Source organism: Sebastes fasciatus, chromosome 5, assembly GCF_043250625.1.
Source record: "Sebastes fasciatus isolate fSebFas1 chromosome 5, fSebFas1.pri, whole genome shotgun sequence".
Classification (NCBI taxonomy): Eukaryota; Metazoa; Chordata; class Actinopteri; order Perciformes; family Sebastidae; genus Sebastes; species Sebastes fasciatus.
The window spans coordinates 27,656,704-27,676,463 of record NC_133799.1 but is presented as its reverse complement, the minus strand read 5'-3'; the positions used below and the strand labels follow the sequence as shown (position 1 = coordinate 27,676,463).

The following is a 19,760-nucleotide window of genomic DNA, read 5'->3' as shown; positions in this document are numbered from 1 at the left end:
CAATTCATGTGTGCAGATTTAAACTTTTCTTCAAGGCTTCTGCTGCTTTGAGAGTGTGGACATACAGGAATTCGAAACAGAAGCTACCTAATATACACTTTATTAACATGTGGATAGACCTACATGTTTACAGTTTCAGTATGCATTTAGGTTTTTGTTTATATTTCATGCAAATGGTCACAGAATTTTAATATTCAATTTTTATTTCCAAAGAAACACTGCAAATGTTTTCTAGTGTGCTTTATTTATTTGCTTATTTATATTCTACATTTAATTATGTCTCATCGTTACACAAGAAAACTTGAAAAAAAGGTATCATAAATTCAAATAAACAAGTATTCAAAATCACAAAGCTTTTCCATTTCTAATTGGAGCGGCCAACAACTGAGCGACGAACGTTCATCCGACTTCCCATTTCTTAGACAGAACGGGACAATTAATCAGTCGCCGCTGACGTCTTCCCCACTCTGCTGTTGGCTCTCCATCAAGCTCAACTGTGCATTTACACACACGGTATGTGCAGAGCTACGTGTTTGTCTCCCCTGAAAGAAATCCCATCTTGAATTAAAAAGCTTTGCACTTCAAGTACAGTCTGGTGTTGAACCAGCAAATAAATGAACATATGAATCCACTTCAGTCATAAACATGAATCATTCGTAGGTAGTATTCTGTTGTTCCGTTGTGCCTTCATGGAAGGTGAGAGGGCTACTCCAAACTGCCGAAGCGTAGGCGAGCTAGTGGCGTGAACGCAAACAGAAGGCGATCCAGTCTACGGTAGAAATGTACCAGAAATGTGGGCTCGAAACCAGGAAGTATTCAGTCATTGAGATATCCTCACTTTTCAGGGGGAATGAGAGTGTTGTGTTATATGCTGTACAAAATAAATTAATGTGGTGTGACTGTGACTTCAACCAAGTTCTGCATGTATTTTTACCTTATGTTCAAGAAAGAATAACATTTTATAAGACTTGTAAATTAAAAGAAAGAAAGAAAAATCTGTATTCACAAAAATATATTATTTAAATAATAGCAGTCTGTCTATATTTTTGCTTAAAGTTGTTTGATAAATCTTGTAGAAATAGGCCAAAAGGTGCAAAGCATGCAACAAAACATGACAAACTGATCACTGTCAGAGGGAGAATAACAGCGTCTGTCTGATGCCGATTTTCAGTTTTTCCTTTACCTTTTCAGTGGTACATGTGGAAGTTGTAGAAGTGACAAGTAATTCAGGTCTTTAGTCTCTATTATTTTGGACTCACCATTGCGATACGGGTCGTTCTACACACCACCATAGAGCGAGCGAGTCCTCGCTGGGTCAGTCGGAAGTTTCGTGCTCTACATTGACAGTAAGCATGCTAGCAGATGGTTCGTGCCTCCACGACAGCGTTAAAAAGAAAAGTCTGTTTTTCTCCTGGGGGCCTCAGACTATTCAGGTCAGAACTACAAGCTGTGGAGCTAAGCTAACATGAGGATGCGAGCGCAGTTATCCAGTAGCCATACAGGTACAGCAACATTGGTCCAGTGTTGAGCTCCAGGGCCCTAAGTTGTCAAAAAGGCATGCTGATGGCCTCACAGTGTTTCTAGGAGGGAAACAAAAAAGAGGAAGATTTCAGGTTTTAAGTTTGTAAGTAGCCAGATGGTAAAGAAGCAATGCTTTAGATTGAGAAATGAATCACTAACTAACAGGGAAATATGAATCTTACCTGTCTGGCTCTCCGGAGAAGGAGCATGTGTGGAGTGGCACTTGTTTTTCTGCAATGAGAGAGGATGTACTGAATTAGAGCATTGGAGCAAATACCTGTATGAACACTGGTTTGTTTGCCAGTCTATTAAAGTGACAGAAGGCAGAACGTTTTTGGCATAACAAATCCATAATAACCTTTCAGCATATTGTAATTCAAGTGTCATGAGAGATAACTAGACTTCTGCACCTCCTCATGGCTCTGTTTTAAAAAATCTAGCCTGTGACAGGAGACTTTGGCCAATCACAGGTCATTTCAGAGAGAGAGAGAGCGTTCCTATTGGCTGTTCATTCAACGGAGGCAGCTGTAAATCACTCGCGAACTCTGATCAAATGGTCAAACTAGGCAGCGCTGGTCAAATATGAATCAGTATTCTGTTACTGTAATGTCTATTTCTCTCCTCAAATGTTTTCAGAAACATCTTGTAGTTTACTGTTCAGCTGTAAAATTAGAAAGTTTGCTCTGGCTGGTGGGCGGTGCTTGATATTTCCTCAACTGATCTCAATATGGCTGCCAGGTCACAAACTTTCTCACTTTAGAACCTTTCAAGTAAGGGATAATGTACAGCAAGCCGGTCATTGTTGTGAAATAAACCCCGACATTACCTTCTGGCTTAGTCGGTGATGCAGACTCCGGTCTGACAGCCAGGGGTGTCTGAGGGACTCTGTTGCACTCATCCTCCAGCTCTTGCTCTTCACCAGCAGAAGGGTGATGAAGTCTTTGGCCTCGTCGGAGATGTCCGTGAACTCCTCCTCCTCAAAGTTCCACTGGCAGGCCAGGATGTTGTTCAGTGTCTCGTTGTCGTCGTCCCCCAGAAACGGAGACAAGCCACTGAGCCTGGACCAAGAGGAAGCAGAGGTCAGGGATGCTACTGTGTGTCGGTAAAATATTTAGAGATGAATGAGCATCCACAACTCACAGCATGTAAGTGATGACACCGAGGCTCCACATGTCAGTGGGGAATGAAACAAACTCATAGTTGATGACTTCAGGAGCTAAGAATTCAGGCGTTCCAAAGTTGACCCTCAGCTTCTCCCGGGGTTTATACCTGTCAGAGACGCACCAGCAGAAACATAAGAGATACATCTGGGGCTGAGAGAGTCCTGTTATGAAGTTAACAAAGATTTTAACTGTATATAATAGATGATAGATTTTACCTCCTGGCCAGGCCAAAGTCAATGATTTTAATCTTGTTAGTAGCTCTGCTGACACAAAGAATGTTCTCTGGCTGAAAAGGAACAAAAGAAAAGGATTACAATCACAGACAAAGAAACAAATAGGGGAGAGTGGGGCAACTTGTCACACAGGTAATTCAGATTGCTTTATTTTGTCCCTAAGATTTGCATAAAATGGCATGTAAGTCCAATAAAACATCACAACAGTGCATGTGACTCAGCAGAATTTAACAATGGATAAATAAATGTAAAGTGATGGAAGTGATGGAATTGGTTGCAGAATGTCCTTAAAAGCAGCCTTGATGCTTGGGATTTTTCCATTTACAGTTTTTCTCAAACGCTTTGGCTCATTTTTTTTAAACAGTCATGACAGGCTCTAATCTGTAAGTGCAATCGTCAAGACTGTTTGATGGGACATCACAACTCCAAGAAAACTGGTGTATAAATCAATATGACAGTAAAATGATAAAAAAAAGAGAGGGATATTGCTGGCTACTGCTCCTACGTTGAAGTAGGTTTACCTTGAGGTCCAGATGTAGGATGTACATCTTATGCATGTACTGCAGCCCTTCACAGATCTGGCGTATAAACAGCACCGTGTCCAGCTCTGTCAGGTTGTAGTTCTCATCGATGATGCGGTCAAACAGCTCCCCTCCCTCCACACTACGGCACAAAGGAGACAGGAAGACAGGGCTCTTAAAGTTGTCGTATTGACGAATGAGAACAAATACTGTGCACCCAGAGGAATGCAGGTACCCGGACTTACTATTCCATGACCAGGATGATGTCATGGCGCGACTCAAAGGCGGCGTACAGCTGGATGAGGTTGGCGTGGTTGAGCTGGTTCATCACCTGGACCTCATTCCTCACCACATCCTGAGAGAAAGACAGAAACACATACAAGTCAGTTAACACACACACACACACACACAGTGAGGTAGGGGTAAACACACAAAGTGTTAGAAAACCATAGAAGTAGATATAATATGTGTGTGTTTGTGGAGTGATTTTTAGAAGTCCATTAACAACAGAACTGTTAATGAAGTAATAAAGTTCATTATTATGTCCATTATTGTGTGAGCTACTGTTAATTTGATTTCTTGCAGCTGCTTCACCGTAAATACAGAAATGAACCTATTATGAAGTGTAGTTACCACTTAAATTAGACTTGATTCAGGGATTTTTTAGCACCTTTTTAGCAATAATTTATCAACGCATTGTTTCTAAATGTAGCACTTGGAAACAGTTCAGCATGTTTGATGAACTCGATGTACATGCATGATTCTTGCAATTTTTGGGTTGTATCCACATGGTTCAACATATATTCATATAACAGTTCGTACGATATTTTACTAAAAGGTTGTTCCTCCTTTTTTGTTTGTTTTCCTACAATTGTCCAGCAACACGTGGCAATTTCCGTTCATTACATGTACAGTACACAGTCTTTTCAAAATAAACTTCCGTCTTCGCAGGAAACAACTTCGTTTAGGCAAGAAAGCTATTTAGTTAAGTTTAGGAAAAGATCGACTTGGTTAGGATTAGGCAACATAACTACTTAGTAACTTACATGACAAATCAATCAACATTGACTTCTGGTTTCACACGGGGTACTAACAGCAGTCTCCGGGGCGAAAGTCTGGTGTTTTTTGACCCACCCATCCACCATGACCTCCTCCCTACGCGGCGTTTATATTTCTTGATTCACGATTACGTTAATTACACACAAATTGATTTCATGGTATATATACGAATTACAGTGCATCACCTTTCGTAGGCATAGTTACAATCAGTGTATGAGCCCAGCCTGCATGTTGAAGGACCTTATTGTATAAGTCACTTTGGATAGAAAGCATCAGCTAAATAAATGTAATGTAAATATTCAATATTTATGTCAGTATTTTGCACATTCCTACACAAAACTTTGCAGCTCTTTCATTTTAACAGATATATTGTACATATTTTTATAGTATTTTTTCATATTTTGAATGTACATTTTTCTATTCTATATTTATGTTTCTTGACTTTTCAGGTACTTGCTTTTATTTTTATTTATGTTTATTGTTATGCACTAAAACACTAAGGCAGATTTCTTGTATGTGAAAACCTGCTTGGCAATAAATCTGATTCACATACAGATTTTGCAGGGGATGAATTGAAAAAGAAGATGCAGCCACTGGATGTATGAAGATCTGCTGGCATCAGGTACTTGTTGTAGTTTGGGCATCTTTATTTAGGTTGTACTGTGTCACGGACTCTAACCCTTGCACACTATATCATCTGTATGGACTGTATATCACTTGCCTTCACAGTCAGTTTTGTCACAGAGGATCACTGACAGCAACATGAGCCAGCCAAGGATTTGGCTGTGTGTTTGGCCGGCTCTGATCTTTTTGAATATCTCACATGATAATGTAACCACAGAGCTACAGTATGCTCAGGCATCTGACCTCTCTCACATCCCTTTCGGATGACCCAGAACAAGAAAGACACAATAAATGAGGCTGACAAACTGCCACATGCCCACGCCCTCTGTGCTGGTGATCTATTTTTAAAATGTAATTCATTATGGTTCTTAGCAATGATATAAGTAACCATCCATTAGACCGTCTGGGAAAACAGGCATCCGATCATTACTGCACCTTCTCTTTCTGGCTCTTGGCCTTGATGATCTTGGCAGCCAACATCATACCAGACGAGTTCTCCACGCACTTGTGGACTTGTCCAAAACGTCCCCTAATGAACGAAAAGCAAATACATAGATGAGTCAAGCACATACGTGGACAGTAGGGGCAAAGTAGAAGAAGAACCATCCTAGAAATTTATAAATAATTAAAGCTGCGAGCAGCGATGAACGGGCCCTCGCCCCTGCGGAAACGTCTTGGGAACGCGTACGTTGGGGCACGTACATGTCTTCAGGCCAAGACTCTTATAAAACATGTCAAATTTGGGGAAGATGAACCGTGCCCGTGTACGGTACGGAGCGTTCACACTAAAATCAATCGAACTGGATTTTGGGGACAAGTGGACTCGGATCCGGGTCCAGTTCCCTGATGTGAAAGCAGACTTATTTACATATAAAGACTGAAAGTGTTTCTAAAAATGAGCCGCAAATTGAACCAGTCCGACTGTAAACTGATCTCACCAGGAAATGGACACAATAATTAACAATGTGTGTGCGTGTAGGTGTGTACTTAGTGTCTAGGTGTGTGTTGTTGCGTGCCATTTTTGGTATGATGTTCTTCAGAACAGAACTGGTTGAACGATATTTACCAGAAACAAAAAAGACTTTCTGTTGCAGCACGTCATTCATGATTGTCATCACACCTTCACACATTCACTCAGCTGCTAAACTTCACATTAAATGAGGTGTTTTCTGAATGTAGTTTGGTCTGATGCTTCCGTGTTGGCAGTCTGCTGAAACATCGTGGTTAATGTGAGACGAGTCCGACGGCAGCAGTGAGGGTCAGAGCATGCGAACAAACCAATAACATTAACATTCCTGTCCTGATTGGACCAGTCCGACCACATTCCAGAACAGTTAACAATAAACATTCAGACTGACGGAAACCACCTGGACTTGGACCTGGTCCAAGACCTGGTGCTGGACCTGGTCCAAGACCTGGTCCTGGACCTGAGTTTCCTTAAACATGTGATCAGTCTAACATATTAAAATATGACACATTTATGTTGGAAATGTGATGAATGGTGGTAATAATATTTTCAATTGATGATTTACATGTGATCTAATTTATTCTGGGTTTAGACTAGATTTAGTTGCCCCAAATTTCTCAGTTATGATGAGGGTCCAGTCCTGAGGACATGTACATGCAATTCATAGTTTTCAGACACGTGACACGCGCCGCTAACTGGAGGGCAAAACAATGGACCAAGATGTCGGCTCACAGTGAATTATCCGTAGCAGGGAAGCACAAGCCTGTCAACTTTCCATCTGTTCAAAGCCACGAATATTGAGATCATCTATCAACATCAGAAAAACGAAGATACGAGCACAAACTACAGGTTTTGGGGACCTGCGATCCATATACAGCACCCGCCGCAGTATTTATTTCACTAAAAACAGCGAAGTCGCTGCCAGAACTCCACTTTGGAGATGTTTACATGTATCTTGTGGAGACTCCCTCACCTTACACGGTCGCCAGGATGAAAGCCTATAAAAGTACGGACAGTTACATGTATTTTCGATCTGGATGGGTCAATAATGCTGCCGTTTGGGAGGTGAAGGACAAGAAATTCTTCATTGTCAAAGCAAAGGTGAGTTAACTAACGTTAATTTTAGCTAGCTATCTGACGTTGATTCGTGTGTGGTTAGTTTCAGGGTCACTGTAGTCAGCGTTGGTAGGACAGTAGTGACAGGCAGTATTCATTTGGTATGGTTAACACAGTGTCTAATGACATATAAGTCTATTGAAAACTTATTTTTTCGATGTCAGGTAAACCATTCCTACAGATTAAATGAGCCGCCACTGACAGCCTGGGTTGTTGTGGAGGAGGAGGGACTGGTGCGATTTGGCCACTGCACCTGTATGGCAGGTTTAGGAGAGGTGTGTTCACATGTGGGTGCCATACTCTACGCTTTGCTAGCAGCTGTTAACAAACTGAGTGGCACTGCATGAACAGATGAAGCCTGTGCCTGGAATGAGCCTAGTATGGCAGCCGTAAGGACAGTAGGGTATGCACCAGGGAGCCAGATAGCTTTCACAAAGGCCCAGAGAAAGAGATCTGCTGATGGTTGCGGTGACCTTCCCCCTGCCAAGATTCCACCTCCAACCACAGATGAATGCACAGCATTGTACAATATGCTACGTGTATCAGAAGACACTGAAAGGGAACCTGTCAAAAGCTCCATTTTGTCTGTTGTCCCTGGCTATGCAAAGAGGTACATTCCTCGGGCAGTGCAGCTGAACATCCCTGCATCCCTAAACAAGATGTACAAGCCCCAGTACAGGTCACTGTCACACCAAGAACTGCAGGCAAAGAGTGAAGAGATCTTTACAGAGTTGAGCATAACAGAAGAACAGGTCAGTCAGTAAATATGGTTGAAGACGTGCATATCAGGAATATCACAGGGACAAGTAAATAGGATAGCTCAAGTTCAGAAAACATTTTTTTCCACAGAATTCATTAAAGTTGTCTTTTTCACATTTTCCTTCAATAACATTTAATTAATCACTGTTTTGTTTTGTCACATATCACAAACATAAATCAACCTTATTCAATTTTAGTGCCGTGTCATACAAAAGGAGACAAGACTACAATCAAAATGTGCCATGTGGTTTGACCAAAAGGCAGGAAGGGTGACTGCGTCAAACATCCGAGCAGCCTGCCACACGGACCCAGACAAACCAGCTGTCTCCTTGCTGAAGAAGCTGTGCTATCCTGTGGCCTTCAAGGACTCAAACAACAACACACCACATTCTCTCAGGTATTCATATCTACTTTTCACTCAATGAAAGCTTCACACAAAAATGTAATAATCAGAATTCCCAAATATAACAAAACCATAAGAGTGACAGGGAGGGTAAGCATGGCAATGCGCACAAAAGTTTTTGAATACAGCCTTAAAACACTCTTCTTTCACAGCGTTCAGGCTTTTACAAAAACACTTCTTAAATCTACTGTACATGCAGACCACTAGCACAGCAACACGTTTCGAGTTGCACACTTTTCAGGCAGCAATCTTTGGTGCCTGAAAAGGAGTTGCCTCCTGAAAAGAGTGCAGCTCAAAACAAACTGCCATGCAAGTGGTTTGCATGTGAGTTTCAGACAAACAGGCTGTGAAAGGATGAGTGTTTTAAAGCTATATTAAAAACTTTTCTCCCCATTACTTTTGTAATTTACATCCACTTATCATCTTGCTGGTAATATACAAATGATCAAGATAAATAACACATCTGCAAATAAAGATGTTATTTGGACTTCTGAAAGTAATGTTACTGTGATATAAGTGTACATTGTTATGGTAATAATTTCTTACTGTCATTTTATATTTAAGGTGTATATCATTTTTTCTGTTTTTAGGTGGGGCATTGAACACGAGAGAAAAGTAGTTGAGGAGTACACCAAGATGATGGAAAAGTTCCACACCAATCTCACTGTCAAGAAGGCAGGGCTGGTCATCAACCCCCAGTACCCATGGTTAGGGGCATCCCCAGATGGCATACTAACATGTGACTGCCATGAGATGGGTGTGTTGGAGGTAAAGGCACCCAGCAGCCTTCAGAATAGCACTTTGATGGAGAAATGCAAACAGGACAGCATGTTTTGTCTCCAAGAGGTTGAGGGGAAGCTTTCATTGAAGAGGGACCATCAGTACTTTTGTCAGGTGCAGACTCAAATTCACCTGACACAGGCAAGCTACTGCGATTTTGCTGTCTGGGGACCAGGGAAAGAAGGCAAAGGGGAAATCCACATTGAGAGAATACTGCCTGACACTGACTTTTTTGACACCATGTGTGAAAAGGTTCACATTTTTGTACAGAAATGTGTCATTCCAGAGCTAGTAGCAAAAGTGTTTACAGCTCCTGTTCTACCAAGAGTGAGGCGACACACGTCAGCTAAAACCACAATATCACTCTATATTTCAGCTGCGTGGCAGTAATGTTAGCTGACCAGACGGAGGTCTCTCCATGAATCACTGCTGATCCTAGTGTTGGCTTTTCCTGCCTCAGCCTCCCGACCGCGGCCGGAGGGAGACACCGGTACCCGGTGAGAGACGATAACATTGACATGTTCGTAAATTTTTAAAAAACGCAGGAAGTCCAAGATCGCTGACTTCCTGTTTGCCGAAAAAATCTCAAAAATATTTAATCCGGGTATGTGGATGTGAGCAATGACATACTTGAATTTCGTGACGATTGAAGAAACTTTCTCTTAAAAACTGCCTACATTAGGGGGCGCTATCTTGCCCGCTGGCGATACCCGAGCCCAATCACTCCAGAACATTGAATTTCCCACCAGTTCTGACGCATATTCCACTTTTGGTGAGTTTTTGGGGATGGCTAAGGTCCCAAAAAGGCGATCTCCCGGCAGAAAAAGAATAATACTTAGAAAAACAATAGGTTTCCTTGCACTTCGTGCCAGGACACCGTTGGGGTCCTGGCACTTTCGTGCTCAGGCCCTAATTAAAGCTGCGAGCAGCGATGAACGGGCCCTCGCCCCTGCGGGCACGTCTGGGGAACGCGCACGTCGGGGCTCGTACATGTCTTCAGGCCAAGACTCTTATAAAACATGTAAAATTTGGGGAAGATTGGACAATGTATAGTCAATTTACAACAACTTCCTGTTTCCTGTAGGGGGCGCTATGACTATCACGCATAATACCACATATATGTCTTCAGGCCTGGACTATTATCCAGCTTGTGAAGTTTGGAGCAGATTGGACTATGTAAAGTCAATTTACAACAGCTTCCTGTGTCATGGTGAATCATTTAAATTCTCCGCCACGCCACGTCAACACCGTTTCATGAAAACTCACGATTTGAGCAAATTTTCATCACAAAGGTCTTAAGATACTACTGACCAAATTTGAATATGATCGGGATAAATCTCTAGGAGGAGTTCGTAAAAGTATGCATAAAATACATAAATTACATGAAAAACACAAAATTCAAGATGGCCGACTTCCGGGTGGGCGGAGCTAATGAAACCCAATGAGGAATATGTTAGCAATAATGAACAGGATGTGCATACCAAATTTCATGAATATAGGATCAACTTTGACCAAACTAAAGCCTTCCACGCGTTAGGGGGCGCTATAGAGCCGGCTAAACACGCTGAACCCAAAAACTGTACGTTCACGTAAAGTTCACAGGTGTCCATCTTTTTGACAACTTTCATGAGTTTTCGAGTATACCAAGGGCGTCAAAGGCATGTTCAAATGCTAAAAGACATAAGGGGGCGCTAGAGAGCCAACATGCCACGCCCAAGCAAAATTTCACCAATTACTAGTTTGGATGTGCGTGTAAAGTTTCATGAGTTTTTGTTCACCCTAAAGTCCTCAAACATGTGTTCGTAAATTTTAAAAAAACGCAGGAAGTCCACGATGGCTGACTTCCTGCTGGCCGAAAAAATCTCGCAAATATTTATTCCAGGTATGAGGATGTGAGCAATGACATACTTGAATTTCGTGACGATTGAAGAAACTTTCTCTTAAAAACTGCCTACATTCGGGGGCACTATCTCGCCCCCTGGAGACACCCGAGCCCAATCACTCCAGAACATTGAATTTCCCACCAGTTCTGACACATATTCCACTTTTGGTGAGTTTTTGGGGATGGCTAAGGTCTCAAAAAGGCGATCTCCCGGCAGAAAAAGAATAATACTTAGAAAAACAATAGGTTTCCTTGCACTTTCGTGCCAGGACACCGCTGGGGTCCTGGCACTTTCGTGCTCGGGCCCTAATTATAAAACACTTATTCTAGTGCTGAAAGGATTACACGATAATGATGATGCGCAATAATTTAAAGCTTCAGTAGGCCCAATGTTTTTGGCATCATTAGGCAAAAATTCCATAATAACCTTTCAGCATATTGTAATTCAAGTGTTCTGAGAGAAAACTAGACTTCTGCTCCTCCTCACGGCTCTGTTTTCAGGCTTTAAAAAATCTAGCCCGTGACGGGAGACTTTGGCCAATCACAGGTCATTTCAGAGAGAGCGTTCCTATTGGCTGTGCTTCTGGCTGGTGGGCGGTGCTTGGTATTTCCTCAACTGATCTCAACATGGCGGCCTAGTCACAAACGTTCTCATTTTACACCCAAACAGTACACTACATGATGTTTCTGAAAACATTTGAGGTGAGAAATAGGCATTACAGTAACAGAATATTGATTCATATTTGATCAGCGCTGCCTAGTTTGACCGTTTGGTCGGAGTTCGCGAGTGATTGACTCTCAGAGATGGCAGCTGGACGCCAGGCTCCAGTTCGGCTCTGACTGGTTGTTTTCCTCCGGTCTGTGAAATCTTGCAGATGCCATTAGGAGAACCGGAGGACACATGATTTTTTTCAGATTACCTGTCTCATGTACTACTGTCAGGATATAGTGACCGTAATAATTTTTGCTCCATTTCTACCCACTGATGCTTCGAGTAATTTCTCATGGTCATCTTCCAAATAATTTCTGGTTCCAGCACATCAAACAAAGAATTTTCTGCTATTATCTGTTTTATATAATCTTAAATTTAGATTTTAGATTGGTAGTCTGACAAAACACACAATTTTAAGATGTCATTTTTGGCTCGGGGAACTTGTGATGAGCTTCTTTTTTTTGCTATTTTTACCAAACAATAATCAATTAATAAAAAAAAAATAACTCAGATTAAAAACATCTTTTAAATAATTATTAATCATCATAATGGCTCCTTCAGTCATACAGTAATTAGGGCTTTATACTGTGTCATTATGTCAGTAATTTGAGGAATGTGCTTGCGTGCTGACGGGTAATCTCCAGTTCTAGAGGCAGGATTTAGCACCGGCCTATTACATCAGAGAGGCCCGCTATTTCACAAGAGCCCCCCCCACCCCCACCCCCCCACCACCCAAGGCTCTCAATCAAATGCCCTTTAGGGGGGCAATAAAAAGGTCTAGGAAAAAAATGATTAGGCGTCCCCACACAGGCTGAGGGACCGATGTGTTGAATTGTCTGCGTGGTTGTAACCGAGCAAAATGAAAACAAGCTCTTTAGAGGCGGGTATTCGGTGGTACTCACCCTCCCAGGACCTCGTCCCTGTTGATGGTGTAATAGGTGGCTATCGGATGGGGTTTGGGAGTCACGATGCGGTGTTCAAAAGGTGCCAACGGTGGAGGGCTCATGTCTGAAGAAACCATAAAGAAATACAGAATAAAAAGAAGAATTTGCTGTTGCTGAGAACAGAGAGTGTGAAACAGAGACAGAGGAAGAGGCCTCGGTTCCCAGAAACAAAGTGGATCAAAATAGCAGCATGCCAACGTCTCATTATCTGCTCTGCCAGCTGTGCCGACTGACATGTTAGTGACGCTCGAACGGCCATGGTGTTATGACACTGGATCTGCTTCAAAGTCTGAGGAACGATAAGTTAAATGTCACCAACTAAACAACCAAGTTGGGTCTCTCCATGGAGAGCCTGCTGCACATGAATGTGACACGAAGTGGATCCATTTCAAATAGGACCATAGCCAGGATCATCAACCCTACATGCATCTTTAATGGATCAAATTATAAAAAAGTTGATTTGTTTCTCAAGCATTCATGCACTGTAAAAACATAACGTCTCACCAATAACAAATTCCTTCACCGCTGACTCTTCCTCCTTCTCCTCCTCTTCCACCTCTGCCTTTACTTCGTCAGACTTGGAGGCCCGAGGCTCGCTGCCTTCCACCACCTCTCCGTCAGCAGCTTCACTCTCTTCCACTCGGCTCTTCTTGAGGTCGTCCTTCACCAGGTCTTCTTCTGTGACACGACGTTTGCTGCAAGTGGCCACATCGCCGACCTCCTCACAGCTAGACATGATGATGAAAGAAAATACTGAGCACTTTGAACATTTTACTTTATTCAATAAAGTATTGTAACGTGAGGGTTCGTTGTGTGTTGGTGGATCACTCTTTAGGAGAATAAACATGCAGGATGGAGACAGATAACTTTTTAAGCAGCCACTTTACTGTTCTTCCCGCTTCATCTGTTTCACAACAACAACACTTCCTTGTTCCTAACTCACAAGTCGTAGAACTAACCAATCAGAGGCCAGAAGGACCTGTACTAAGGTAAATGTCAGGAAGATACTGCAGATTCAAGATATCATTATAACTATTTCGAAGATGCTGCCGTAAATATTTGAACATGTAAATATGTAAATAATAATCTTGTAAACATAAATATGTAAATAATTAACTGTGTAAACATTGTAACTATATTTTTAGTAACTTAACTCAAATATATGAATTAACTTCTAAACCTTACAGTATTTTATGTTTTATTTTTCTTCTCCTTCCCCAAAACAATTTGCTCTTAACTGACTTGTGTGACTTGCATATACATAAAATAAATATAAGAAATGAAAATAAACACAATATTGACACACAGTTATATAAATGATAGCATCAGAATGAATCGTGATTGGCTGGAAATACCTTTCCTGTGGTAGGAGAGAGGTTGTGCAGATATCTGTGATGGCACTCGGGGCCTTTTCCGACTCTTCTGCCTCGCCTTTACTCTTTTCCGTCCCATCATCCTCCACTTTTACATCCTGTTCTTCTGCCTTTTCCTCCTCTTCCTCTGACTCCTCAAAGACACTCCCCTCCGCTTCCTCTTCTTTCTCCTTTTCTGACTGGGCAGTAGAGGTGTGTGAACCTTCCAGGATCAGCTCCGTCGACTCCTGTCTTTTTCCTCCACTTCCCCGGTCCTCCCCAATCTGACTGTCATCCTCTGCCTGTCCATTGGAAAGCTCAGCGTTCTGCCTGTTGAGCTTTTCCACCTGTTCCTGCAGCACAGGCTCGTTCAGCGAGGAAGTGTCTGACATGGCAACAAACAGAGCAAACAACCATAAGGGATTATCGCCACTCTGTGTGGACGTTTCTATTGCTATTACATAAAAAAAATCAATGTGTTTTGGAAATTGGTGACCCTGGCATGGATACAATTCACTCCTGACATAAACTAGTATATATTCTATGCAATATCTTTTACCCCAGCAGGGGCTGGATGGAAAATGCCAAATTAGGTTTGGAGGAAATTTAGAAACAGTGTCACCATTGCATACTTTGTCCACTAGAGAGCACTTTTCACACTGTAAAATGTCCCACTATTTTGGTTTCAATAAAAAAAAAAAAAACGAATCTAAGGGATATGTACCAAGATCGTTTGTTTAAAGGAACAGTGTGTAACATTTCAGGGATCTATAAGTAGAAATTTAATATAATATTCATAATGTTTTCAATAGTGCATAATCACCTGAAACTAAGAGAGCAAAGAGCCTTTAGCATTTTTGCATTACCTGAAGGCCACCGTAGTTCTCTGACATGCTTGTGAAACTGCGGTATCATGAGCCACAGAGTGCAAAGTGACACCGCCAGCTGCGGTCTGACTTCCGTTACTCCAAAAGTGTCATTATGGTAAGGATGGCCTCTGAGCAAGGCGAACGCTGTGCACAGTCTTGGAAAGGAATGAGCACAGGGGTACTCAGTTGGTTGCAATCTGCAACCACACCACTAGATGCCGCCAAATCCTAAACACTGTCCCTTTAAGTCATGTGTTTTGATTATCTGCTGATATCTCATCCGATTTTTAAACACCCACGTATTGATATTGGTTTGAAAGATCCAGTATTGGTCGGTCTATAGTCCATATCTATTCCAGCAGATTGTCAAAGAACAAAGATAGAGTGCATGTCCCTACATAAACTCAGGTGATTAGAGGTTAAGAGATATTTCCTGTTGGAGCCTACCTGACGTGTCCGTAGGTCTCCTCTTCTTCTGGGCTTTCAAGCCCTTCAGGCTCAGTTTGGCTTTTTCCTTGTCATCCTTTGCCTTGTTGCAGAAAGAAGAAACAAAGATCAAGCATTAGACAATGCATCTATAAAGTGACAGACGTGGACAAAACTTTAACCAGGTTTAACAAATCCAAACTCTGAGCTCTTGTATTCGCAACAATTCATTTTCACATCAATGGGGTCAATGGGGTCAAAAGTAATTCATGAGTCGGCGTATATGTGTTTCCATTTGCGCAATAGTCAGACAGCAAGTGTTTGTTAGTGTTGCTACGGTTGCCCCTGTAACTGAAGTATAATGTTCTGCGGGACGGATGCCTCGTCCAGGAGAAAGACCAAAGGTCACATATCAGCAGACGACATGCTGCACAACACAGGTTTTATTTACACTTATTCCCACATATACTATACAGCAAGAAAAGAACATGATATAAGAGCAGTATCAGTAAAATATATACATTTCAATGCATGACACTTTACAGGATGGCAGAACAGAAGTTCAGGTGATCCCTGCTACCGTTTTTCTGTCATCTAATATGTCTGACAGAGGCTGTCTGGTGTAATAAATCTGTTTGCTTAACAACACACCCATTCCTAAAAACAGCTTCTGAATCAGCAGAATTCAAGCATGTAAGATATCCCATCTCACACACAAACATACACAGATATCCTGCAAGGATAGGGCAGCAGAAACTATGCAACAGTGCTCGGTACATAGTTCATATTGCTCCAAGGATCAAGAATAACAAAGGCGTGGCTTCAGAACAGGCCACACTATTGCTAAATAGGGCCTGTGCAGCCGCAGTCCAACAAGCTGCTGCGCTGATAAAGACATAGTTTGGATAAGATAACCAGTCTGACTCCAGTCAATTACACCTCAGAGGCAAATGAAAATCACCACACAAAGGAAAATTACTTAACATTACATAGGCATGTACAACAGAGCTAATTATAGATGTACAAAGAGGAGCCATATCAGAACAATTAGGAATAAGTAGCAGCATTACATGCAAATTTAAAAAAACTGTTAGGAGCCATTTAAAGGACCAGTGTGTAACATTTAGGCGGATCTATTGGCAGAAATGGAATATAATATATGTTTTCTTTAGTGTGGAATCACCTGAAAATAAGAATCGTTGTGTTTTCATTTCCTTAGAATGAGCCGTTTATATCTAGGAGCGGGTCCTCTTCAAGGAGTCCGCCATGTTTCTACAGTAGCCCAGAACGGACAAACCACAGTGTTAACTTTTCCTGCTTGGCCCGGAGTCGATAACGTTACGTGCTCCAAAGTTAACCCCAGGTACACACACACTCTACGCACTGGCTCTGCTATTCTCCAAATGACTTACGCTACTCTTACTACTCTTCTAACAGCTCTAGATTTGCGTTTTCACGTCGGCCACCGTAGTTCTTCAACACGCTTGGCACACGGTAAAGGTTGCAATCTGCAACCATACCTAGATGCCGCCAGATGTTACACACTGTTACTGTATGTATTTTACCTATACTACAGGTTTTAGAGCCAGCTATTTATAATGTCGCTGCAAAGAGGTCACATCAAAGAGGATTAGCAACCTTTCGGAGAGCGCTGAATGCATCTGGCGCCATGATCACAATGCAATTAGATCCCTCACTATGTTGACATTAGTGACACAGCACAAAGTAATAGAGCCACTATGAGAGCATTGCACCGCACCTTCCACAAAGTACTCAATGTTGGAGAACAGAAAACTAGACGGAAAAACTTTTGATTTTGAGGCCACTTCTTGCAGGAAAACCTTGCTTGTAATAAATCTCTCACCTTCTTGTTAGCCTTCTTTCCCGGCTGTTTAAAGAGCAGCTCCACCAGCCTGGAGCTCTTCACCACCTCCCCAATGAAGCTGATCACCTGCTGGGTGCCCTCCACCAGCCTCTCCACCCCTTCCAGCCTGCGTCCCTGACTCTCCATCCACTCGCCGGCCTTCTCCACGACCCCACGTAGCTCTCTGCACGCCGTGTCCGCCCCAGGCCTGCGTCTGCCCCCGTGGCCCTCTTCTCGCATAGAGGCCAGATCCCGACCCATGCCCCTGACGTCCAGGGACAGGCCATCCAGCCGGGTCAAGACGGTCTGCTGCATGCTGAGCAAGCGCTCCATCTGGGAGCTCAGTGAGTCCATTCTGCTCTCCACGCAGCGCAGAGTGGCGTCATGATTGGGCGAGGAAGGTGATGATGAAGAAGAAGCTTGGGACTTGTCTGATCCATTGAGTGAGAGCTTCCTTCCACCAGGCTTCTGACCATGAAGAGGCTTTGGATCATAGACTTTGGCTAAAGAGTTGACCAGGCTGGAGTTCATGACTGATTTACAGCAGACCTGCTCACAAACAGCAAAAACGTTCTCTCACAAATCTGTTCACTTTCATGCAGGCTCGATGGAAACGGCAACAAAAACCATATTACCAGAGAGGCAGAAGAAAAGAAGTGGAGGGAGAACAGAGATCTCTCCCTCAACGCTGCACCACAGAGTTGAGTTTTAAGAATAGCACATGGCTGTCCTCCAAATTAAAGCGCAGCCCCCCAGTGGACGTCAGGGCCTGTGAGTGGCCAGCGATAAGAGCTGAGGGCTCTGGTGTGCAGTTGGGGATTGATGTGGGTTAGGGGGGAGATGCTGGAGAGGATCGCTATGTGACATTTGAGACACTTCAAAAGCCCTTCAGTCAGGGTGTCAGAATCCCAAGAATCTGGGACTGAAATATGACGCCGTAAAAAGTAAGACAAACAAATAAAATGTACAGCCAATAACAAAGAACATCAAATCTGGAACAATTAAGGACTCGTGCAAAGTTTCAGCAGATGTGGTAGTGTGAGTTTACAGTATATTGTCTAGTAAACAGATCTTATTTTCTATATGGAAGTATATGGTTTTCACATTGTTCCATAATAGGAAGTGGGTTGACAGGTGCATGCGTGTGCAAGGCCTCAAAAACGTTATTAACCACTTGAACCTCTGTTAAAGACTCGAGCATTGTGGGTATTTCTGAACCTCGTCAAATGCCACACAGTTCTCATAACGTTTTTGTTGATGTGTCAGCAGAACATTGCATAACTGCCAATAATTCCCAAGGTCATGACTTGCTCAAAAAAACAACATCAACTACAAAAAAGTTCTTCGCTTAAGATAACTCAAGTCTTGTTTTTAATGTTGGGAAAGTTCATTCGAGTAATTCAACATATAATATCCTCATACAACGGTTTGTTGTTTCTTTTCAAAATAAACTTCCGTCTTCACAGGAAACAACTTGGTAAGGTTTATGCCACAAAACTACTTTGTTAGGTTTTGGAAAAGATGGTGGTTTGGGTTAAAATAATGTCAGAAGTGGCATAACTTAAAGCTGCAGTGGGTAGAAATTGAGCAGATATGATAAAAAAAAGAAGTTATTTTAATAAAACGGTCACTATATCCTGACAGTAGTGCATGAGACAAGTAATCTGAAAAAAATCATGTGCCTCTGTGTCCAAATATGAATCAATATTCTGTTACTGTAATGCCTATTTCTCGCCTGAAATGTTTTCAGAAACCTCTTGTAGTGTACTGTTTAGCTGTGCAATGAGAAAGTTTGTGACCCGGCAGCCATGTTGAGATCTGTTGAGGAAATACCAAGCACCGCCCACCAGCGGGAGCACAGCCAATAGGAACGCTCTCTCTCTCTCTCTGAAATGACCTGTGATTGGCCAAAGTCTCCCGTTACAGGCTAGATATTCTAAAGTCTGAAAATAGAGCCATGAGGAGGTGCAGAAGTCTAGTTTTCTCTCAGAACACTTGAATTACAATATGCTGAAAGGTTATTATGGAATTTTTGCCCAATGATGCCAAAAACATTCTGCCTACTGGATATATACGAATAACAGTGTATAACTTTTCATAGGTACGTCCCTAATAATATACGAGAACAACCGGTAATTCTTCTATGGATACTTATTATAGCACATACACAAATTGAATCTGTATACTTTCTACCAAGTTCCCAAATCACCCCCTTTGTTGAATAGAAAAAGGAATGGTTACATATGAATATTAAATATTGCTGTAAAGAAAATCATGTACATGTATTTTTGTTTTTAAATACTAGTAATTATCCATTTCTTGTTAATATTGTGGCTTATTTAAAATTCTACTAATTGAATCACATCTTTTTTTGTCAATTTTTGTATTACAGAAAACACTCTGTTTCCCTACCAAATGTTGTATTCAAATACAAAAAAAAATTTTTGTGAAAAGAAAAAAGGATAGCTCACTGAATCTAAAACAGAAGGTTTTCCCTTAAGCATTTTGCAAAAGGACATATTTGAGGACATTTGAAAAAAGATTTGTTTCATCTGGTGTCTGCAA

General features: G+C 42.0%; 1 protein-coding gene across 3 annotated transcripts in view; it reads right to left on the bottom strand.

The window, feature by feature from the left end:
• Positions 1–225: 225 nt before the first annotated feature.
• Positions 226–19,760, bottom strand: part of mylk4b (myosin light chain kinase family, member 4b) — a 46,144-nt gene continuing 26,609 nt past the window's right edge. For 2 of the 3 annotated variants that reach the window (XM_074636247.1, XM_074636248.1), the window contains 12 exons: positions 15,353–15,434; positions 14,040–14,421; positions 13,189–13,412; positions 12,643–12,748; positions 5,557–5,650; positions 3,684–3,793; positions 3,439–3,580; positions 2,900–2,970; positions 2,662–2,790; positions 2,348–2,579; positions 1,704–1,752; positions 226–1,580 (listed from right to left, as the gene is read on the bottom strand). In XM_074636247.1, coding sequence (XP_074492348.1) covers positions 1,570–1,580; positions 1,704–1,752; positions 2,348–2,579; positions 2,662–2,790; positions 2,900–2,970; positions 3,439–3,580; positions 3,684–3,793; positions 5,557–5,650; positions 12,643–12,748; positions 13,189–13,412; positions 14,040–14,421; positions 15,353–15,434 — 1,632 coding nt within the window. In that variant the 3' untranslated portion in view covers positions 226–1,569. Of the gene's footprint in view, positions 1,581–1,703; positions 1,753–2,347; positions 2,580–2,661; positions 2,791–2,899; positions 2,971–3,438; positions 3,581–3,683; positions 3,794–5,556; positions 5,651–12,642; positions 12,749–13,188; positions 13,413–14,039; positions 14,422–15,352; positions 15,435–17,195; positions 17,894–19,760 lie in introns of those variants that run through there. The other variant, XM_074636246.1, reaches the window with a different exon arrangement.